Source organism: Ranitomeya variabilis, chromosome 1, assembly GCF_051348905.1.
Source record: "Ranitomeya variabilis isolate aRanVar5 chromosome 1, aRanVar5.hap1, whole genome shotgun sequence".
NCBI lineage: Eukaryota > Metazoa > Chordata > Amphibia > Anura > Dendrobatidae > Ranitomeya > Ranitomeya variabilis.
In genome coordinates, this window is record NC_135232.1 from 973,832,381 (window position 1) to 973,856,038 (window position 23,658).

At 43.9% G+C, this 23,658-nt stretch overlaps 1 protein-coding gene across 2 annotated transcripts in view; it reads left to right on the forward strand.

Moving 5' to 3' along the window:
• The window catches only part of LOC143792914 (uncharacterized), a 249,204-nt gene that overhangs the window by 197,517 nt on the left and 28,029 nt on the right, over positions 1-23,658 (forward strand). For both annotated transcript variants that reach the window (XM_077279376.1, XM_077279377.1), the window contains exons 14-15: positions 6,009-6,108; positions 18,752-18,791. In XM_077279376.1, coding sequence (XP_077135491.1) covers positions 6,009-6,108; positions 18,752-18,791 — 140 coding nt within the window. The remainder of the gene's footprint in view (positions 1-6,008; positions 6,109-18,751; positions 18,792-23,658) is intronic.

Here is a 23,658-nt window from a genome sequence, read left to right on the forward strand (position 1 = left end):
TATACACACCTGATGACACAGGAGCCACTATTCACAGTAGGCAGCTTAGGCTTCTTTCACACTTCAGTTGTTGGGCGTCAGTCTGCTCCGACATCGTGACGGATCCGTCAAAATTGTTGAGAAAACGGTTCTAACGGATCCGTTTTTTTGACGGATCCGTTACATAGATGCGTAAAAAAAACGGATCCGTTAGAACCATTGCAACCGTTTTTACATCCGTTGGAACCGTTTTTTGACGGGTCCGTTTTTGGGAAACCGAGGATCTCAATGTGATTGGCTACTGGGAAAATATATACAGTGTATTTACACCACATCTTTGAAAGGTTGTAGAGAAAGTTGAAAAGATGGAAGGAGTACTGGCGAATATTTTGAAGATATGTGCGGATTTCACTTTTGAGGCTAATCGGTTGGCAGTCATCGTTCGAGACAAGGAGGAAGAAAGACTGCAGATCCTGCGGCAGTGGCGGAAGAGAAGGCTGTGGATCCATCCTATCACAGCCCAAGGCATGACCCGTGGCATTTATTCCACACTGTATATTGAATTGAGGGAAAATCCAGAAAAATTCTTCAGCTATGTGCGCATGAAAGCGGAAAATTTTGAAATTTTGTTTGGCCATGTTGGAGAATCAATACGGAGACGAGACACCCAGATGCGCTTCTCCATATCACCAGCGGAGCGTCTGATGGTGACTATTCGGTAATTTATTCTTTTTTTTAATGATTCTCATTCATCTGACTTATAACTGTAATGTTGTTTTTTGAAGTTTTTATTAATTATTGTCTTTTCCTTTTGTTAACAGATTCCTTGCAACTGGAGAATCGTTTTCATCCCTACATTTCCAGTTCAGGCTTGGGATATCCACAATCTCAGGGATCATCAGAGAGACCTGCCGGGCATTGTGGGATTGCTTACAGGCGGAATACATTCCAGAGCCATCACAGGAGAGGTGGCTGGAGATTGCCCACAATTTTGAAGAAATATGCCAGTTCCCAAATTGCGTCGGAGCAGTCGATGGGAAGCATATAAGGATTGTCAAACCTTATGGCTCTGGATCAGAATTTTACAACTAGAAAAAGTACTTCTCAATTGTCCTTATGGCCATAGCCGACGCACACTGCAAATGTATCGCTGTGAATATCGGTGCGTATGGACGCGCAAATGACTCCCTGATTTTTAAAACTCCTCCAATGAGGCGTCGTTTGTATGGAGAGACATTTGACTTTCCGCCACCTAGACCACTCCCTGGAACCACCGGTCCACCATTGCCATTTGTGTGCGTTGGAGATGACGCCTTCCAGCTTTCACCACACTTGCTTAAACCCTATGGAAGTAGTGGACTGACCCAGAGGAAGAAAATTTTTAACCATCGGTTAACCAAAGCACGAAGAGTTGTTGAATGTGCCTTTGGCATATTAACTGCTAAATGGAGAGTCCTGCTAACTGCAATTAAACTGCAGACTGACACTGTTGATGATGTGGTGAAGGCTTGCGTGGTACTTCACAATTTTGTATTATCTAAAGAACATGTTTCCATGGAGGAAAATGTGTCAGAAACCACCTTGCGGGATTACCACAACACAAGTTTTCGCAGTCCTGTTGCAGTCTCCAGAATGCGGGACAATTTTGCAGACTACTTCATGTCTCCTCAAGGATCAGTTGACTGGCAGTACGAAATGGTGTAAAATGTTAGATTTTTTTCACACTTGTAAATATACCATGTTTTTTGTTTTGTTACAAAACCTTTGGACTTTAACCTCGCAGTATTGTATGTTTTGTACTGGTACCCCTTTACACATTTTCTACTGTTTTTAAACCAAAAAAAGTTTTATTTATGTACAAGTTTACAGGTTCTCATAATTTGGGGTGGAGATAGTAGCGGAGGGGCTGACAGGGCGGACCACGTCGATAGTGGGGGACAGGACATCACGGGGAGGAACAGAAGTGGAATGGGTGGTGAAAACATGGGGTTGGGCAGGGAGTTGAGGTACAGATGTGGACTGTGGGAGGTATGGTGAAAGTGTTGGTGGGATTGGGAACGGTGAAGTTAAAGCGGAAGAATGGAAAGGGGAAGGTAGGTACTGGGAAATACTGAGGGGGAAGGAAGGAATGGCGAAGGAGTAGAAGGAGGATGGACGGGAGGATAAACGGCAGCTTGAGGGGGAAAGGTGTTGAAACATGAAGGGTAGGTGGAGGGGCTTGGGACATTGCCTGCGCTAGAGCAGTGTGACAGCCTTGCATCACATGCATCTGCAGGTCAGGAATTAAATTTTCCATGTGCCTGAGGACCGACTGAAAAAAACAGTGTCTCGGTGACAGGTTTGCATCTGAATGCATCCTATCCAGATGACTGCTGAGTTCAAGTCTGCTTTTATTAACCATATTGTACCCAGCAGATGTTTGCTCACCCAAAAGCTTGATGGCATTCTGGAAGGCTACATTCAGATGCAAAAACTCAGGCGCATAGCTCCTTTCCTGACCTCTCTGGCGCTGCCGTCCTGACCCCAAAGGTGTTCTAGATGTTGCGGCAGTGTCAGAGGGGTGGGGTAAAGGGAACTCTAACTCATCACCTGCAGCTTCATGTGACGAAGTCCGCCCTGCTGCTCCAGTGCTGGTGGATGGGGCCGAAGGATCAACCAAAAGGGAAGGTACAGATACAGAGGGGTCGGCTCCAGAGGGGTGCAACTCTGACGCAGGCTCCCGAGTGCTTCAGACAGTGCTGTTAAAGAAGAAGAAAAAAAAATTAGTATCTTGATATTACAATTGCCCTTGCTGCCAAAAAAATTTGAAGGTTACACATTTTAACAGTTTGACTGAAAACATGTGGTGTTGAATATTTACCTTCTGCTCAGCAGCGTCGACCGGAGGAACGACAGGGCTCTGGCATATTTGTACCTGCTCCTGCATCCTCTAGATCCACTCGGGGCCTGTATCTCCTTGTTAAACTCCCTCTTGAAGTGATCCCTGAGTGACCGCCACCGCACGATAACCCTGTTACCTGGAAAGATACAGCAAAAATTGGTTACTATACAACACATTAAATCATGCTAACATAAGTTAATGAAGTGTGAATACTTACGCGCTAGATCCTGGGCTCCAGCATCGAGTTCCTCCCAGTTCTCCAGAACAGCACCGCACACTTCCTCCCATAGCCGTCGGGTGATGAACTGGTCAGCATGGCGGCGGTCCGCCATGTTCCACAGCGGCTCCCGATTTTGGACCTCTTGGATGAGGGTGTCCACATCTATCCCCTCCTCTTCCTCAGCCTGTTCGAAAGCACGCTGTGAAGCCTTTAACAAAAAAAAAAAAAATTAAAAAGGGAAAGATTATACCACATGAATTTTAAAATTTACTAAACACCAAACCAACAAGGAACTTACTCTTCGGTGACCGCCTTGATTAGCATTCCGACGACTATGGGAGGTGCTTCGAGGAACTCTAGGGCGAGCCCCGGATTGTGAAGACTAAAAAAAAAAATAATAAATAAATAAATAAATAATTAAATTATGTGCTTGGATGGAGGCATATGTATTGTGTGTGCTATGCTGAATGTTTGTGTTGGGTGTAGTGTGTTGTATGTGAGGATCTGTCTCTGCAAAACACTATGCGCTCCCGCTCCTTGAATTTCTCCACCCTGCCCATCTCCTTCTGGAAGCCCCTCTGCTTCAGCTTCCTGTGAAAACAGAATAAATACATATAGGGTTCAAAAACATATGTTACCATAGTTGTCCCAAAAAAAAATTATGAATAAAAAAAATAAACACCTCAGGTGGCTGACGATGTGATGGGGGGCTCCCAGAAGAAGACATTATGGTCCCTGTTTCAAACTTGGGGGGCCTGCCTGCATCTGTCTTGGGTCCCTCTTGGTCCCTAGAATCTGCAAATATACAGAGAGTTCTAAGCTACTATACAAAAGGATAGATGCAGCTTTCGGGACTTTATACTTACATCTGTTTTCCAAACTTGGGGGGCCTGCCTCCATCTGTCTAGGGTCCCTCTTGGTCCCTAGAATCTGCAAGTATACAGAGAGTTCTAAGCTACTATACAAAAGGATAGATGCAGCTTTCGGGACTTTATACTTACATCTGTTTTCCAAACTTGGGGGGCCTGTCTCCGTCTGTCTTGGGACCCTTGCTTGGTACCTCTAAAATCTTCCAATTTAAAGACAGTTTTAATTATAGTGATTATGTATTGATATGCCAACCTACATTTTGATTACCCCCCTACAAAAAATGATTACCACACCAAAAAAAAAAAAAAGAGTGTTAACTTGATATGCTTGATGCGCAAGCTGCCAAACCCTCCACCTCCTGTTTCCCCCAGAAAAAAACCCTCAAAATTCCTTGAAAGCAACACCAAAACTACTTCAAACTTGATATGCGCCATGCGCATGCTGGTAAACCTACTTTGTTCTCTCTCTGCTTGATGGCACATTGAGGAATGAGGCCCACCTGTCCTGTTTATATAGTTTTGGGGTTGTCTGGGCAAAGTATTTACTTTTTGGAGCATGCTCAATTGAAAAAAGCGGATTGGGGCAACGGATCCGCCAAATGACGGATCGCGACGGATCCGTCGCCCATAGGCACCCATTCTAGGAACTGGCGGACGCAACGGAACCATCGCGAACCGCCATTTAGCCGCAGACAAAAATGTTACAATGTCCGTCAATGTCTAGACGACGTCCGCCAAATTTCGACGGATCCGTCGCATGGCGGATGGAACGGACGACCATCCGCCACAATCTGTCGCTAATGCATGTCTATGGGAAAATAGCGGATCCGCCCCCCAAAAATGGCGGATACGCTATTTGACGAAAATGGTGGTTTCAAACTGACGCCAAAAGACTGAAGTGTGAAAGAGGCCTTACCCTGCTCCAACTCCCATTACAATGACCGTAGCACACTCTGCTTAAATGCTTCTATGTAAAAGATAGGGTTGGGATCTGTGGCTAACGTACACGTTGATTTTCTGAAACAAGAAGTCTAAAGAAGCCCTGATGGTCAGTGTGAAAAATGTAAAAAGTTGGAAAAACAATAAGAAATACATATAAAAAAATGTGCATAAGTAATTTCTAATGACAGTTTCCCTTTAAAACACCACTCCAGTGTTGTTGTTTTTTTATTTTTTTATTTCACCTCTGGAGTGTTGCTTAAAATCTAAGTCCCCTACCTCCTGTCTGATACTCACTTTCCGGCATTTTCATCTGTTTCGCCATCGCTCCAGTCCGTCTCCTGCAGTTTGTGACTTGCCGGCTGGTCTAGCGTTTCATGGAGCGCCGGAGGTCACTAATCAATGTAAGTCTATGAGAACCCTGACCTCGTTCCGCCTCTCATAGACTTGCATTGAGAGCTTGTGAGGTAGTTTCTGAGTTCTGTCCACTCAGAAGCTGCGCTCACAAAATGGTGCCACGTACCAGACCGGCACCGAAAAACGGTTAAGACGCCGGAGGGTGAGTTTATGACCGTGGGCAGGCAGGTGGCTTACATTTAAAGCGCTGGAGTGGTGCTTTAAATTGGCTCTTATAACTTATGTTAGACTAGTTGGCCTCTTTTATCTTCTTAATAGATGTGTCGGGGAAATGATTTTGTAGCTTTTACTAACACAAAAGTATTACAGGTTCTGCTCCTGCACTTCTTGGTACAAATTTCCTCACCGATTTCTCAGATCTCCTACTCTCTAAATCGCTACTCGTGGAGGAGCGCATGACCAGACCTGTCCGATTGAAAAGGTGGTGGTGAATTAAAGGAGGCTTATGGATAGGTCTGGTCACATGCTCTTCCATCAAAAGCCATTTTATGGACAGAAATATGGTGCAGTCTGTGAGAACTGCGCTTACAAGCGCAAGATGAAAATCGGTAATATTTATAATAAAAGTTACAAAATTGTGACCTGATCACATTTGCTATATTAAAGTGGACAAATATATAATATTAGCAATTACATGATCTGCTGTGTAAAATATGAGCCTAGTGCTTTTCTGTGCTTTTAGTTTTACTCTGATACATTTCAGCTTGCTCGGGAAGCGGTCATTTGGCTTGGTGTTCATCACAAGCAGAAAAAAGCTCTAGAAATCTTTGCACGGGAGATTGCACCTGCAGGCACTGGAATGGGTAAATGTATTACTACTATTCATGTTATCTAATTAAAAGGGTTGTCCCATTTCAGAAAAGTTTTTATAATAATCTCCATTAGTAGTATAGTACTTAGTAAAGCACTGTTTTGTTATTTACTACAATTGGAGCTTATAGTAAAAAAAATTCTGAAAGGGGACAACTCTTAACAATATAGTTGAAAACTGTAAAACACAAAACCGATTTCTACATTTGACTATTCACTGATTAAACTGCAATGTCGTAATTTGAATTTTGCATCAAAAACACATTTAGGGTATGTGCACATGTCAGGATTTCTTGCAGAAAATTCCTGAAGAAAACCGGACATTTTCTGCAAGAAATTTGCATGCAGTTTTTTGCGTTTTTCTCGCGGTTTTGCGCGTTTCTTACTCGTTTTTTGTGCGTTTTTTTCCCAATGCATTAAATAGCGGGAAAAACGCGAAGAATCCATCCGCAAAATTAATGAACATGCTGCATTTTTTACCGCAATGTGTTTTTTTCGCTGAAAAAAACGCATCATGTGCACAAAAATTGCGGAATGCATTCTAATTGATGGGATGCATATGTATGCTTTTTTATGCGTTTTTATAGTGAAAAAACACTAAAAAAAAAACGCAACGTGTGCACACAGCCTTATCGTTCTAACTTAAATTATTGTTGTTTTGCAGACTGATTTTTGGTCATGTCGCTTGTACAAGTAATACAAATATGTCCTCGTTAATCAAAACCAAAAATGTTCATGCTGGTCTTCATGAGGGAGCGTGTTGATGTCAGAGGCTTCTGGTTCATTAAGAGCCGCACACCTGTGTATGAATTCAGAACGTCTGACAAGTGGTGTGCACCACTCCAGTCGGGTCTGGAGAAATATTCTTGGCATACGGTACACTACAGCTCATCATAAATTAGACTAGCTGTGGCAACGCATCCCAGATCTACCTGTTTTGGCGAAACTGGAGTGAAAATTCCCCAAAAAATGTACACAACTCATTGTGACTCTAGCGTAATCGCTTTGATGCAAAGGGGCCCGGGTTTTAATTCAGTATAAATCAGTTTCCAATTTTTGCTGTGCAGTTCTTGATGATGAGAGATAGGCGAACTTGAACGGTAAAGTTCATGGTCCGTAGCGAACACCTACTGTTCAGGCATGGACTTCATCAGGAAGTCTGTATGTCAGCATCCCGAACTCCGGGTTTTCTTGTTCTGTAATCTGCTTTGATCGGTGATAAGATTATTACCACCGGTCAGAGAGCTATGGCTCCCACGCTGTCAGATGAAAGAATGAGCCAGCAGCTGTTACCGGAGGTAAAAAGTTTACCAATGGTCACAGGCGTCTGCTGATGGGAATACTACTCCCATCAATCTACACCTGCTGCCGATAATGACAGCAAGAGCAGGCGACGGCTGATGAGAATATTCATCAGCCGGCGCCTGTGCTATAAATAAATAAATAATTTAAAAAATGACATGGGTTACCCTGTATTTTTGATGACCAGCCAAGCAAAACTGACAGCTACGGGCTGCAACCCTTTAGCTGCCAGCTTTAGCTAGGCTGGTTATTAAGAATAGAGGTGTTCCCATGTCGTTTTTTAAATAATTAAAAAAAAAACTGTGGGGTCACACCCATTTTTGACAACCAGCCAAGCTAAAGCAGACAGCTGGGGAATGGTATTCTCAGGCTGGTAAGGGGCCATGGCTACTGGGCTCCGAGCCTAAAAATAACAGCCCACAAACACCCCAGAAAAGGCGCATCTACTGTCAATTTGCCCGGATCTTCCCACTTGACCCGGTGCTGCAAAATGCAATAGTTACTTTGTAAAAGGGCAATGTTTGCTTTTTTCCATCTAGAGCTACTGCGGGTGTTTCCACTGTGTGGATGATGTGTTTTATGTACTATTTAGTGATGGCTAAAAATATGTATGTTGCTGTCAACTACATATCAAGTACTTTGGCAATTTGCATAAGAAAGTTGTCAAAACAGCCTTTGCAGCAACAAAGAGCAGTCTTTCTCTACCGCCAGGGAATGCGGTGCTAAATTGTGGTCACAATCATAATGGCTAAACTCTTCTTTTTTTTTTTCTGGCCAATCAAATCAGAAATCACAGATGGCCCAAAATCTTTACAGACTTAAATTCTGCCCATTTTAGAGACGACGTCTCAATGTCACACCCTTTAAATTCCATCAACATAATGCACTTGATATACAAAGAGTCCAAAATTAGAGGATGCCCCATAATCACTGGAGGATTAAAGCCCTATTTGGCTGGTTTTATTTCTTTAGTATCTCTTTTTTTTCACTTCATTAAAATTTCATTATTATCTGTAAATATTCATTAACAATAATATTTTGGAACATGACCTTTTAAAGTATGATAGTCCTGGACTGTGAAGATACCGAGATGGATGTGTTCTTGTACTTAAAGCTTTATTTACACAAGAGAGTTCAATCAATGGTCAAATGCTTTAAATTAACACAATGAATGTCCCTGTCATTTCTCATTTACATAACGTCATGCTCATGAGTTTAGTTAAGCTGCCACCAAAATCCCACCAAGTATATTAAGAGTTTATTATCTGAGGATAAATGCAGAGCATGCAATATTTTTTGTTACAGTTAGAATGCCGGGGTTCACAGTGTGCATAAAGTTAGAGGCCTTGGTTCCATTTTATAGATGCATCTAAGGGGTTGTATGGCTTTGTGCAGACTTTCACCCTGATGCCAATGATTACAGCAAGAGTACCTTCCCATGGCCTATTGTGTGAGCACTCCTCTCTGTACATATACTATGCTGAGCTTAATGGGATCTTCTCATGTTCTTTCTTCAGGAGCTCGCCACTCCTCTGCTCACAACTTACTATAAGCTGGAGATGGCGTGCTTTTTCTGACTCCATAACTAAGCAGCGAGTGTAAGGTGCTTTAGACTGTTTCTATGGATATCTCTATGTACCAGTACTCACACAATGAGATTTTGTCAGATAGTTTGACTCGACTGCAGGAAGGACGTATGAAGATTCCATAGAATGTTTTTTTCAAGCTGAATTCTTGTAGTTATGCACAAATACGGCAGGTAAAAAAGACTATTCTGAACCAGACATGCAAGACATGATCCTAATTACATGTCTGACATACTCAGAATGAGGAAGAAGAAGGGAGGGGTTACATACATCAGAACTAGGGAGGCAGAGAGGGAGGACAGACTTCTGAAAGGCAAACCGTATTGCATAGCCACATAACAGAAACAATATCATTAAATGCTGTATGATTCCCCTAAGTCATGGGATATGACTGTGCTCCTTAATGATTGGCATGGCTTTGAAGCAGAACTTGTAAGTGCAGTGCAAAAGAGCTTGTAAGCATTGTGTTCCTTGCCTGGGGGACTGGCCTCTGCAGCATCAGACCTGGCCAGCTTCAGAGCAGCAATTGTAGGCTCTAAAGAAAAGAGCTTCCTAGCATGCACTATTCCCTTAGGAGACCAACCACCTCTGATATACCACAGTGGTGACTGGTACCTATGCAATAGTAAATAAAAAATAAAATTAAAAATCCTTCCATTCTTGACAGTTGAGAGGATTTTTAATAAATTGCACGTTTGCTTGTTTTTACAAGAACATTGCAATTTTTCAAAAACTGGAGAATAACTAACAGGAGTTATCCAAGAATATATATCTTTTTATTATAGCTAAGAACTGACAGTCAAGTATGATGATTCTGGTGCTTCATTCGACCTACCGCCAACAAAGAAGCTCTTCATCGTCTGGGTTTCTTTGTCAGCGGAGCGTGACTACTGTGATTCTGATTGACAGCCGGTTCTCCAGAGTTAAGCAGCGAGGAGTCTGCTGTCAATCCTCATAACATCAACAGTCCCACCCCTTCAGAGCAGAGCGGAAGAGAAGACACTGATCTGTTGACGTAATGTCACTAGAAGCCTGCAGACATCAGCGCCGGGCACAACAGGCAGGTAGTTAGCAATCACCTGCCTTTAAATTCTGACACCCATAAGGAAAAATGAATATCATCCCGGGTAACCCCTTTAACATACTTTTTGAGTTATATTGTCTGGACAGGAACGGGTAAAATTCTGTTGAATTCAGTTACTGTTCTACTTTCTGATCTAAAACAGCCTCAGACCTTCTCAAAGTTTAACATACAAATAATCAAATCATTTCTCGAAAATGAAAGCTTCAAGATCTGCTTTTCGTTTTCTTAGGCTACTTTTATAGTTGTTGCCCTGCCGTAGCACCGAAGGCTTCAGAGCTTTGTCAGAATGGTGAATTATTCTTATAAAGCATTTATATTTGTTTCTTGCTATGAAAATATCAAAGAACTTAGAAAATAATAAAAAGATGTGGTTTTTTTTTTAATTTGTTCTTTTTTCACATTGAAATTGGTTGATTACCTTTGTATGTTCTCAAAGTTGTACAAAAGTATCTGCAAGCCTTCACAGGGTATAGAGTGTGTATGAGCCAGTGACCTGCAATTCACATTGCAATGACCCCCATTTGACTCCACAATGGCAGCTGGTTAGTGTAGTTTGAGATTTCAAAGTGCTCCGTTATTTATAAATATTATGACTGATAACAAGTACATAGCAAGTTAAAGACTCTTTGCAAAAGAAGTCATAAGTTTAACGGTTTGACCTACTCCCTGTTTGACCCCACTCATACAGATAATGGCTCGTAATGTCAAGACCTTTCCTAAGCAACAAGGGCAATGGCTTGGTGACAGTGTATTTCCCTATACATGTCATCAAAACAACACTGCTGACGGAAAGAGATATGGATCCGTTCTAACTCGAGACCTTCACTTTCCCACAGTTTGGTATTAACATTATAATATATGATAAGGATGTGAAATGTGGTGCGACCACTTTCATTGTATTTGCTATACATGCTCTTAGCATGCACTATATATATATATATATATATATATATATATATATATATATATATATATATATATATATATATATATATATATTAGTAAGAAGTATTGGTAAAATAATGACTATTACTCACCTATTCAGTATTATTGGTCCTGCAGAGATGACATCGCGTACATCATTCATGTGGCTGCAGCAGTCAGTTACCTACCTCAGCTGTGATGCTTGCATGTATGGCGGCACATGACCATGGATCTGTAGAGCGCTGATGGTAATCCTCAATATGCCTAAAAATCCTTTTATCTCCTTTGGACTTCATCTGACTTTTACAGTGTTGTTGATACTTTAAAGAGATTGTCCAACCCCCGAAATCCAATTTTTTTTTTTAAACTACCGTAATCTGTTCTGTATTGTCATATAAAACACCCCAATAAATTTTATTTTTTGTTTCTGCCTTTCATTCCATCTGAATTTCACTTAATTCCCTGCACCCTTTTTGTTTACCTGCGGGTCTACAAAACTTGACAGCTCCCTGAGCCTTAGTGTCCAGCACCACCCTCTGCACACTCATTGGCTGTCAGTAATCTGCCTAGCATTGACCTCCTATAACTCCAGTATTGGAAATAACAGAGCACTATCTGGTCTGTGGAAAGCAGCACAATCACTACACATCACATCCACAGCAGCGATAAAGCTTCCCATGTCTCCACATCACATCTATAGCCTCACCATCACCAGAGCCGCCGCCTCGCCATCGCCAGAGCCGCCGCCTCACCCCCTACCTTCTGCCTCTTCCCCACTATCCCATAGAATGTAAGTCCACAAGGACAGGGTCCTCTACCCTCTGTACCAGTCTGTCACTGTAAACTTGTTCACTGTAAACAATATCTATAACTCTGTATGTAACCCCTTTCTCATGTACAGCACCATGGAATTAATGGTGCTATATAAATAATAATAATAATATTAATAGTGGTGATAGAGCCTCACATGTCCCCACATCACATCCACAGTGGTGATAGAGCCTCACATGTCTCCACATCACATCCACAGTGGGGACAGAGCTTCACATGTCCCCACATCACATCCACAGTGGTGATAGAGCTTCACATGTCCCCACATCACATCCACAGTGGTGATAGAGCCTCACATGTCTCCACATCACATCCACAGTGGTGACAGAGCTTCACATGTCCCCACATCACATCCACATTGGTGATAGAGCTTCACATGTCCCCACATCACATCCACAGTGGTGATAGAGCTTCACATGTCCGCACATCACATCCACAGTGGTGATAGAGCTTCACATGTCCGCACATCACATCCACAGTGGGGACAGAGATTCACATGTCCCCACATCACATCCACAGTGGTGATAGAGCTTCCCATGTCCCCACATCCACAGCGGTGATAGAGCCTCACATGTCCCCACATCACATGCACAGTGGTGACAGAGCCTCACATGTCCCCACATCACATCCTCAGTGGTGATAGAGCTTCACATGTCCCCACATCACATCCACAGTGGTGACAGAGCTTCACATGTCCCCACATCACATCCACAGTGGTGACAGAGCTTCACATGTCCCCACATCACATCCACAGTGGTGATAGAGCTTCACATGTCCTCACATCACATCCACAGTGGTGATAGAGCTTCACATGTCCGCACATCACATCCACAGTGGGGACAGAGCTTCACATGTCCCCACATCACATCCACAGTGGTGATAGAGCTTCCCATGTCCCCACATCATATCCACAGTGGTGATAGAGCTTCACATGTCCCCACATTACATCCACAGTGGTGATAGAGCTTCACATGTCCCCACATTACATCCACAGTGGTGATAGAGCTTCACATGTCCCCACATTACATCCACAGTGGTGATAGAGCTTCACATGTCCTCACATCACATCCACAGTGGTGATAGAGCTTCACATGTCCCCACATTACATCCACAGTGGTGATAGAGCCTCACATGTCCCCACATTACATCCACAGTGGTGATAGAGCTTCCCATGTCCCCACATTACATCCACAGTGGTGACAGCTTCACATGTTCACACATCACATCCACAGTGGTGATAGAGCCTCACATGTCCCCACATTACATCCACAGTGGTGATAGAGCTTCCCATGTCCCCACATCCACAGTGGTGATAGAGCCTCACATGTCCCCACATCACATCCACAGTGGTGATAGAGCTTCACATGTCCGCACATCACATCCACAGTGGGGACAGAGCTTCACATGTCCTCACATCACATCCACAGTGGTGATAGAGCTTCACATGTCCCCACATCACATCCACAGTGGTGATAGAGCCTCACATGTCCCCACATTACATCCACAGTGGTGATAGAGCTTCCCATGTCCCCACATCCACAGTGGTGATAGAGCTTCACATGTTGTCATGTCGGACGCTGTTCATACCAGGGCGTTCGACAGACAGCGGTAATTCTGCTTTTGTCCACTATGTGCTCAGTGGCGTCGGCTAGATTTTATCTAGCTGGTCCGGGGTTAATTTGGCTGGTGCTCGGATTGGAGGCTGGGCCACGCCCACTGCCTTGAAATAGTTGTTCTGAACATTGGGCGTCACCGATTATAGCTTCTGTCTTGTGCGTGGTTATCTCGGTCTGGAGTGGTGAGCTAGGAGTTGGAGTATCGTATCTGGTGGTGTATTTCCCGTTGTCTTATTTACTCCTTCCTATATTTGTATTTATTTTGCCCTGCGCATTTATAGTGTATTCCTGAGTGACTGCGGCGTGGTGTATATTTTCCGTTATCCTTGTCTGTGCTAACTGTGGGTATTGGTGTATGATCTTTTCACTGGGCGGTGGTTTCAGCCTAGGGTTGAAACAGGAGACAGGGTGAGGGTCGAGGCCTAGACATGCACACCATCAGTGTAAACTCTAGGTAGAGGGTCAGTCAGGATTTCCCTAGTCTGAGGGAAATTGCAGGGGCCCGGGTTATTAGCTCTTGCCCACCTAGTCTTCCCGTGACACATGTCCCCACATCACATTCACAGTGGTGATAGATCTTCCCATGTCCTCACATCACATCCACAGTGGTGATAGAGCTTCACATATCCCCACATCACATCCACATTGGTGATAGAGCTTAACATGTCCCCACATCACATCCACAGTGGTGATAGAGCTTCACATGTCCCCACATCACATCCACAGCCGTGAATGAACTTCCCATGTTCACACATCACATCCACAGTAGTGACAGAGCTTCCCATGTCCCCACATAACATCCACAGTGGTGATAGAGCTTCCCATGTCCCCACATCACATCCACAGTGGTGATAGAGCTTCACATGTCCCCACATCACTTCCACAGTGGTGACAGAGCTTCACATGTCCTCACATCACATCCACAGTGTTTATAGAGCATCACATGTCCCCACATTACATCCACAGTGGTGATAGAGCCTGACATGTCCCCACATCACATCCACAGTGGTGACAGAGCTTCCCATGTCCACACATTACATCCAGTGGTGATAGAGCTTCACATGTCCCCACACCACATCCACAGTGGTGACAGAGCTTCACATGTCCCCACATCACATCCACAGTAGTGACAGAGCTTCCCATGTCCCCACATCACATCCACAGTGTTTATAGAGCATCACATGTCCCCACATTACATCCACAGTGGTGATAGAGCCTGACATGTCCCCACATCACATCCACAGTGGTGACAGAGCTTCCCATGTCCACACATTACATCCAGTGGTGATAGAGCTTCACATGTCCCCACACCACATCCACAGTGGTGATAGAGCTTCACATGTCCCCACATCACATTCACAGTGGTGATAGATCTTCCCATGTCCGCACATCACATCCACAGTAGTGACAGAGCTTCACATGTCCCCACATCACATCCACAGTAGTGACAGAGCTTCCTATGTCCCCACATCACATCCACAGTGGTGACAGAGCTTCACATGTCCCCACATCACATCCAGTGGTGATAGAGCTTCACAAGTCCTAACATCACATTCACAGTGGTGATAGAGCTTCCCATGTCCCCACATCACATCCACAGCGGTGAATGAACTTCCCATGTTCCCACATCACATCCACAGTAGTGACAGAGCTTCACATGTCCGCACATCACATCCACAGTGGTGACAGAGCCTCGCATGTCTGCACATCACATCCACAGCGGTGATAGAGCTTCCCATGTCCCCACATCACATCCAGTGGTGATAGAGCTTCCCATGTCCCCACATCACATCCACAGTAGTGACAGAGCTTCCCATGTCCCCACATAACATCCACAGTGGTGATAGAGCTTCCCGTGTCCCCACATCACATCCACAGTGGTGATAGAGCTTCACATTTTGTCATGCCGGACGCTGTTCATACCAGGGCGTTCGACAGACAGCGGTAATTCTGCTTTTGTCCACTATGTGCTCAGTGGCGTCGGCTAGATTTTATCTAGCTGGTCCGGGGTTAATTTGGCTGGTGCTCGGATTGGAGGCTGGGCCACGCCCACTGCCTTGAAATAGTTGTTCTGAACATTGGGCGTCACCGATTATAGCTTCTGTCTTGTGCGTGGTTATCTCGGTCTGGAGTGGTGAGCTAGGAGTTGGAGTATCGTATCTGGTGGTGTATTTCCCGTTGTCTTATTTACTCCTTCCTATATTTGTATTTATTTTGCCCTGCGCATTTATAGTGTATTCCTGAGTGACTGCGGCATGGTGTATATTTTCCGTTATCCTTGTCTGTGCTAACTGTGGGTATTGGTGTATGATCTTTTCACTGGGTGGTGGGCGGTGGTTTCAGCCTAGGGTTGAAACAGGAGACAGGGTGAGGGTCGAGGCCTAGACATGCACACCATCAGTGTAAACTCTAGGTAGAGGGTCAGTCAGGATTTCCCTAGTCTGAGGGAAATTGCAGGGGCCCGGGTTATTAGCTCTTGCCCACCTAGTCTTCCCGTGACACATGTCCCCACATCACATTCACAGTGGTGATAGATCTTCCCATGTCCTCACATCACATCCACAGTGGTGATAGAGCTTCACATATCCCCACATCACATCCACATTGGTGATAGAGCTTAACATGTCCCCACATCACATCCACAGTGGTGATAGAGCTTCACATGTCCCCACATCACATCCACAGCCGTGAATGAACTTCCCATGTTCACACATCACATCCACAGTAGTGACAGAGCTTCCCATGTCCCCACATAACATCCACAGTGGTGATAGAGCTTCCCATGTCCCCACATCACATCCACAGTGGTGATAGAGCTTCACATGTCCCCACATCACATCCACAGTGGTGACAGAGCTTCACATGTTCCCACATCACTTCCACAGTGGTGACAGAGCTTCACATGTCCTCACATCACATCCACAGTGTTTATAGAGCATCACATGTTCCCACATCACATCCACAGTGGTGATAGAGCCTGACATGTCCCCACATCACATCCACAGTGGTGACAGAGCCTCACATGTCCCCACATCACATCCACAGTAGTGACAGAGCTTCCCATGTCCCCACATCACATCCAGTGGTGATAGAGCTTCACATGTCCCCACACCACATCCACAGTGGTGACAGAGCTTCACATGTCCCCACATCACATCCACAGTAGTGACAGAGCTTCCCATGTCCCCACATCACATCCACAGTGGTGATAGAGCTTCACATGTCTCCACATCACATTCACAGTGGTGATAGATCTTCCCATGTCCGCACATCACATCCACAGTAGTGACAGAGCTTCAAATGTCCCCACATCACATCCACAGTAGTGACAGAGCTTCCTATGTCCCCACATCACATCCACAGTGGTGACAGAGCTTCACATGTCCCCACATCACATCCAGTGGTGATAGAGCTTCACAAGTCCTAACATCACATTCACAGTGGTGATAGAGCTTCCCATGTCCCCACATCACATCCACAGCGGTGAATGAACTTCCCATGTTCCCACATCACATCCACAGTAGTGACAGAGCTTCACATGTCCGCACATCACATCCACAGTGGTGACAGAGCCTCGCATGTCTGCACATCACATCCACAGCGGTGATAGAGCCTCCCATGTCCCCACATCACATCCACAGTAGTGACAGAGCTTCCCATGTCCCCACATAACATCCACAGTGGTGATAGAGCTTCCCGTGTTCCCACATCACATCCACAGTGGTAACAGAGCTTCACATGTCCCCACATCACATCCACAGTAGTAACAGAGCTTCCCATGTCCCCACATAACATCCACAGTGGTGATAGAGCTTCCCGTGTTCCCACATCACATCCACAGTGGTGACAGAGCTTCACATGTCCTCACATCACATCCACAGTGGTGATAGAGCTTCCCATGTCCCCACATAACATCCACAGTGGTGATAGAGCTTCCCATGGTCCCACATCACATTCACATTGGCGACAGAGCTTCACATGTCCCCACATGACATTCACAGTGGTGATAGAGCTTCCCATGTCCCCACATAACATCCACAGTGGTGATAGAGCTTCCCATGGTCCCACATCACATTCACATTGGCGACAGAGCTTCACATGTCCCCACATGACATTCACAGTGGTGCTAGATCTTCCCATGTCCTCACATTACATCCACAGCGGTGACAGAGCTTTACATGTCCCCACATCACATTCACAGTGGTGCTAGATCTTCCCATGTCCTCACATTACATCCACAGTTGGGACAGAGCTTCACATGTCCCCGCATCATATCCACAGCGGTGAAAGAACAAGCATCGACAACCCCTTTATTGGAACAGGGAGTTCTCCAGATAGTTGTTCCCATCTTCTTGGTGCAGTTGAGAAGGACAGAGTTCAAACATTAGCTTGCCCTCTACATGGCAGTTATCTAGTCCCTTCATCTGGGTTTTTCTATACATTATGTGCTATTCATCAAAGCTTTCATGCCAAAATTTTGTGACTTTGGGTGTTTTCAATCCAGTTTCTCCTAGCGCTGCCAAAATGGGTAGAGCTGGGGTGCGATGCCACAGTTCGTTTAATTCATGACAGCGAGCTGTGGCGTTCTCTACTCCTGAAATATCACTCCAGTACCTAACTGGAGTGCGATTTCTGGCATGGTGTATTGAAGTGCACGCCGCACAACTCGTCAGACATTAATGATTCATGAAGAGGTGTGCACCTTTTCATGAATCGGGATTGTGTGACTCCAGCACACCTCATTAAGACCAACGTGAATAATGCCGATCTTGATGAACTGCCCCTTTGTATTTTCTATAACAATCTAACAAGAAAAAAAAAAGAAAAGAAGACATTCTCTAGGGGCCCTAAATGCTCAAACTGGTCTCAGGATATAGGTAGCGATAGTGGCAACAGTGGGCCCTCTATGCCAAAACCAACCGAATTTACATTCTTGACGCTTTCTTGGATTTCCACAAAGAGTTGTCTGAGACTAGAAAGATCTAAGCTTCAATATGAGAGATAGCCAACAAATACTGCCACTGATTCTTTTTACTAATCTTGGACAACCTTCTGGTTCTACAGTCGTCAGTGTCATTTATATTATTCGTTGTACATGAGCTGATCCTTAGCAATGTGACCTGTCAGAAGTTTCATAAAACAAGGTTTAACATCCTCACCTGTTTTGTTTTTTTGTTCTTCTTCTAGCAGATGTTTGAATTTTTAGATCAAATTATCTAACATGCATACAGGCCGAGCAGAGATCTACAATATATATTAACATTTCATGTTTGTTATCTTTTTTTTCCCATAGCTCCAGGTCTCACTGCTATTGTTGGTGGACGTCCTCGGGTGTGAGTGTTACATTTCTGCACTGTGCTGTATTGCTTTCCTTGTCATTATGATTGGTTATAATTCCTGTTTTTAAGGCCCCATACACTTTTTAGAATATTGTCCACTGAATTCGACTGTATTGTTTAACTATTTAATATGTATGGATGTCTTCAAAATTTATGCTGAGAGACGATTAGTATGTTGAATTTAAGCTCCTAATACCTTTGTTCTTGTGGGAGATATGCCACAGCCTGATGTATTTGGCAGTGGTTTACTCTGCTTTTTCCAATGAAAATCCAGGAACACTTTCCCTATGAGGGGTTGAAGAGGAATAAAGGTTGGCCAAACGAGCTTTCAGCCAACCACTATCTAAGGTGTATGGCCATCTTTATAGAAGGGGGAGTCCTCTACAAATGATTGAAAAACAAAACACCATTTTATTTTTTTGTATTTTTTTTATGAGATAAGACAGCTAAACAAACATGTCTTCCATACATAGCACAGAACGCAGAGATGGATTTCTGCTTGTCATTCCTTAGGTAGCACACTGATGGACGCAGCAGTATGAAGTAAATTATGCAACTGTACTAAATTGTGTAGATGTGAATCCAGAACTGGAGTAAGGTGAAAGACTTATTAGAAAGCTCAGCACCATCTTTCTGTGTCTTTCTCTGTTTGCTCTATCATTCTATTCCTCAATCCACCTCACTCCCTCCATAGGGTATAATGGAAGGCGGAACTTGGCTCTTTACTTTGCTGGCAGTTTCTCTTGTCTTCAGAAAGACTGAATTTAGTCGTTTTTTTCTTTCATAGTGGATGGTGCATTCAGGGCGTAGGAACGTATGGGAATAAATGGCTTACAAGTGAAGAAAAAAATGATTTTTCTGATAAGATGCAGAACAGACCAAAAGTTTGGACACACCTTCTCATTTAAAGATTTTTCTGTATTTTCATGACTATGAAAATTGGAAATTCACACTGAAGGCATCAAAGCTATGAATTAACACATGTGGAATTATATGCTTAACAAAAAAGTGTGAAGCAACTGAAAATATGTCTTATATTCTAGGTTCTTCAAAGTAGCCACCTTTTGCTTTGATGACTGCTTTGCACACTCTTGGCATTCTCTTGATGAGCTTCAAGAGGTACTCACCGGAAATTATTTTCACTTCACAGGTGTGCCCTGTCAGGTTTAATAAGTGGGATTTCTTGCCTTATAAATGGGGTTGGGACCATCAGTTGTGTTGTGCAGAAGTCTGGTGGACACACAGCTGATAGTCCCACTGAATAGACTGTTAGAATGTGTATTATGGCAAGAAAAAAGCAGCTAAGTAAAGAAAAACAAGTGGCTATCATTACTTTAAGAAATGAAGGTCAGTCAGTCCAAAAAATTGGGAAAACATTGAAAGTGTCCCCAAGTGCAGTGGCAAAAACCATCAAGCGCTACAAAGAAACTGGCACCCATGAGGACCGCCCCAGAAAAGGAAGACCAACAGTCACCTCTGCTTCTGAGGATAAGTTTATCCGAGTCACCAGCCTCAGAAATCGCAGGTTAACAGCAGCTCAGATTAGAGATCAGGTCAATGCCACACAGAGTTCTAGCAGTTCTCTACAACAACTGTTAAGAGGAGACTTTGTGCAGCAGGCCTTCATGGTAAAATAGCTGCTAGGAAACCACTGCTAAAGACAGGCAACAAGCAGAAGAGACTTGTTTGGGCTAAAGAACACAAGGAATGGACATTAGACCAGTGGAAATCTGTGCTTTGGTCTGATGATTACAAATTTGAGATCTTTGGTTCCAACCACCGTGTCTTTGTGCGACTCAGAAAAGGTGAACGGATGGACTCTACATGCCTGGTTCCCACCGTGAAGCATGGAGGAGGAGGTGTGATGGTGTGGGGGTGCTTTGCTGGTGACACTGTTGGGGATTTATTCAAAATTGAAGGCATACTGAACCAGCAAGGCTACCACAGCATCTTGCAGCGGCATGCTATTCCAACTGGTTTGCATTTAGTTGGACCATAATTTATTTTTCAACAGGACAATGACCCCAAATACACCTCCAGGCTGTGTAAGGGCTATTTGACCAAGAAGAAGAGTGATGGGGTGCTATGCCAGATGACCTGGCCTCCACAGTCACCAGACCTGAACCCAATCAAGATGGTTTGGGGTGAGCTGGACCGCAGAGTGAAGGCAAAAGGGCCAACAAGTGCTAAGCATCTCTGGGAACTCCTTCAAGATTGTTGGAAGACCATTCACGGTGACTACCTCTTGAAGCTCATCAAGAGAATGCCAAGAGTGTGCAAAGCAGTCATCAAAGCAAAAGGTGGCTACTTTGAAGAACCTAGAATATAAGACATATTTTCAGTTGTTTCACACTTTTTTGTTAAGAATATAATTCCACATGTGTTAATTCATAGTTTTGATGCCTTCGGTGTGAATTTACAATTTTCATAGTCATGAAAATACAGAAAAAATCTTTAAATGAGAAGGTGTGTCCAAACTTTTGGTCTGTACTGTATATTATAAATTTCCTCATTCATTTGTCATTTTCTTGTAAAGTTACACTACAGATCCCTTTTAAGGTAAAAATTTTAACGTGGTGTGGACAACCCCATCACTCTCCAAAGTACTTATATGCACATGAAGTGCTATCAAAGACAAATCCAGTAATACCTTTAACTAGCCAGTCTTTCCCTCTCTTACTGAGAAATCAGCATTTGAACAGATATGCAAATGAGGCTGGAGTGCTTTCGGATTGTGGAAATGCTTTCTAAACCTCCAGCCCTATTTCACGCCCAGTGGAGAATTTACCTGCTTGACTGACATACTATATGCTATGTCACTTCAAGCAAAGTAACTGTCAGCCAAGCAGGCGGGGGTGGCACTAGGCAGGGAATAAACCTGGTATGACAGAAGCTTGGAATGAGTTTCCACATGCTAAAAGCACCTCAGCTTCATTTGTGTATCCATTAAAACTCTTATTTCTCTAATGAAGGAAAGGCCTGCTTAATTGAGGGTAATTCCCAGATTTGTCTTTGAAAAAGCAGCATGTGCATATACAGTGGGGGAAAAAAGTATTTAGTCAGCCACCAATTGTGCAAGTTTTCCCACTTAAAAAGATGACAGAGGCCTATAATTGACATCATAGGTAGGCCACAACTATGAGAGTCAAAATGAGAAATCCAGAAAATAACCTTGTCTGATTTGGCAAGATTTATTTTGCAAATTATGGAGGAAAATGCGTATTTGTCATTAACAAAAGTTCATCATAATATTTTTTTTATATATGCTTTGTTGGCAATGACAGAAGTCAAACGTTTTCTGTAAGTATTCACCAGTCTGGCACACAATGTTGGTGGTACGTTGGCCCATTCCTCAATGCAGATCTCCTCTAGAGCAGTGATGTTTTGGACCTGTCGCTGGGCAACACGGACTTTCAACTCCCTCCAAAGGTTTTGTATGGGGTTGTGATCTGGAGACTGGCTAGGCCACTCCAGGACCTTCATATGCTACTTATGAAGCCACTCCTTCATTGCTCTTGTTTTGTGCTTGGGATCATTATCATGCTGAAAGAACGTTTCATCTTCAATGCCCTTGCTGATGGAAGGAGGTTTGCACTCACTATCTCATGATACGTGGCCCCATTCATTCTTTCACGTACATGGATCAGTCGTTTTGGTCCCTTTGCAGAGCCCCAAAGCATGATGTTGCCACCCCCATGCTTCACATTAGGTATGGTGTTCTTTGGATGTAACTTGGTATTATGTCTCCTCCAAACATGACGAGTTTTGTTTCTACCAAACAGTTCTACTTTGGTTTCATCAGACCATATGACATTCTCCCAATACTCTTCTGGATAATCCAAATGCTCTCTAGCAAACTTACTTCAGACAGGCCCGGACATGTACCGGCTTAAGCAGGGGGACACGTCTGGCACTGCAGGATCTGAGTCCCTGGCGGCGTAGTGTGTTACTGATGGTAGCCTTTATTACAGTGGTCCAAGCTCTATGCAGGTCATTCACTAGGTCCCCCCCTGTAGTTCTGGGATTTTTGCTCACCGTTCTTGTGATCATTTTGATCCCATGGGGTGAGATCTTACGTGGAGCCCCAGATCGAGGGAGATTATCAGTGGTCTTGTATGTCTTCCATTTTCTTATTGCTTCCATGGTTGATTTCATCACACCAAGCTGCTTGGCTATTGCAGATTCAGTCTTCCCAGCCTGGTGCAGGGCTACAATTTTGTTTCTGGTGTCCTTACACAGCTCTTTAGTCTTCACCATAGTGGAGTTTGGAGTGTGACTGTTGAGTTTGTGGGCACAGGTGTCTTTTATACTGATAACAAGTTCAAACAGGTGCCAATACTACAGGTAATGAGTGGAGGACAGAGGATTCTTAAAGAAGAAGTCACAGGTCTGTGAGAGCCAGAAATCTTGCATGTTTTTAGGTGACCAAATACTTACTTTCCTCCATGATTTGCAAAATAAATCTTGCCAAATCAGACAAGGTGATTTTCCGGATTTGTTTTCTTATTTTGACTCTCACAGTTGTGGTCTGCCTATGATATCAATTACAGGCCTCTCATCTTTTTAAGGCTACTTTCACATTTCCGTCATTTGGCCTCCTTCCAAATGCGTTGTTCTGTGCAAAAAACGCATCCTGCAAAGTAGCCCGCAGGATGCGTTTTTTGCACATAGACTTGTATTACTGACGCTTCCCGACGTATGGACACACGTTCCATACGTCGTGCACTGGATGCGTCGGTATTTGGCGGACCGTCGTAGCGAAAAAACGTTTTTCCGTACGTCGGATCCTGCAATTCCTACCGCGCATGCGCGGCCTGAACTCCGCCCCCTCCTCCCCGGGACTTTAGAATGGGCAACAGAT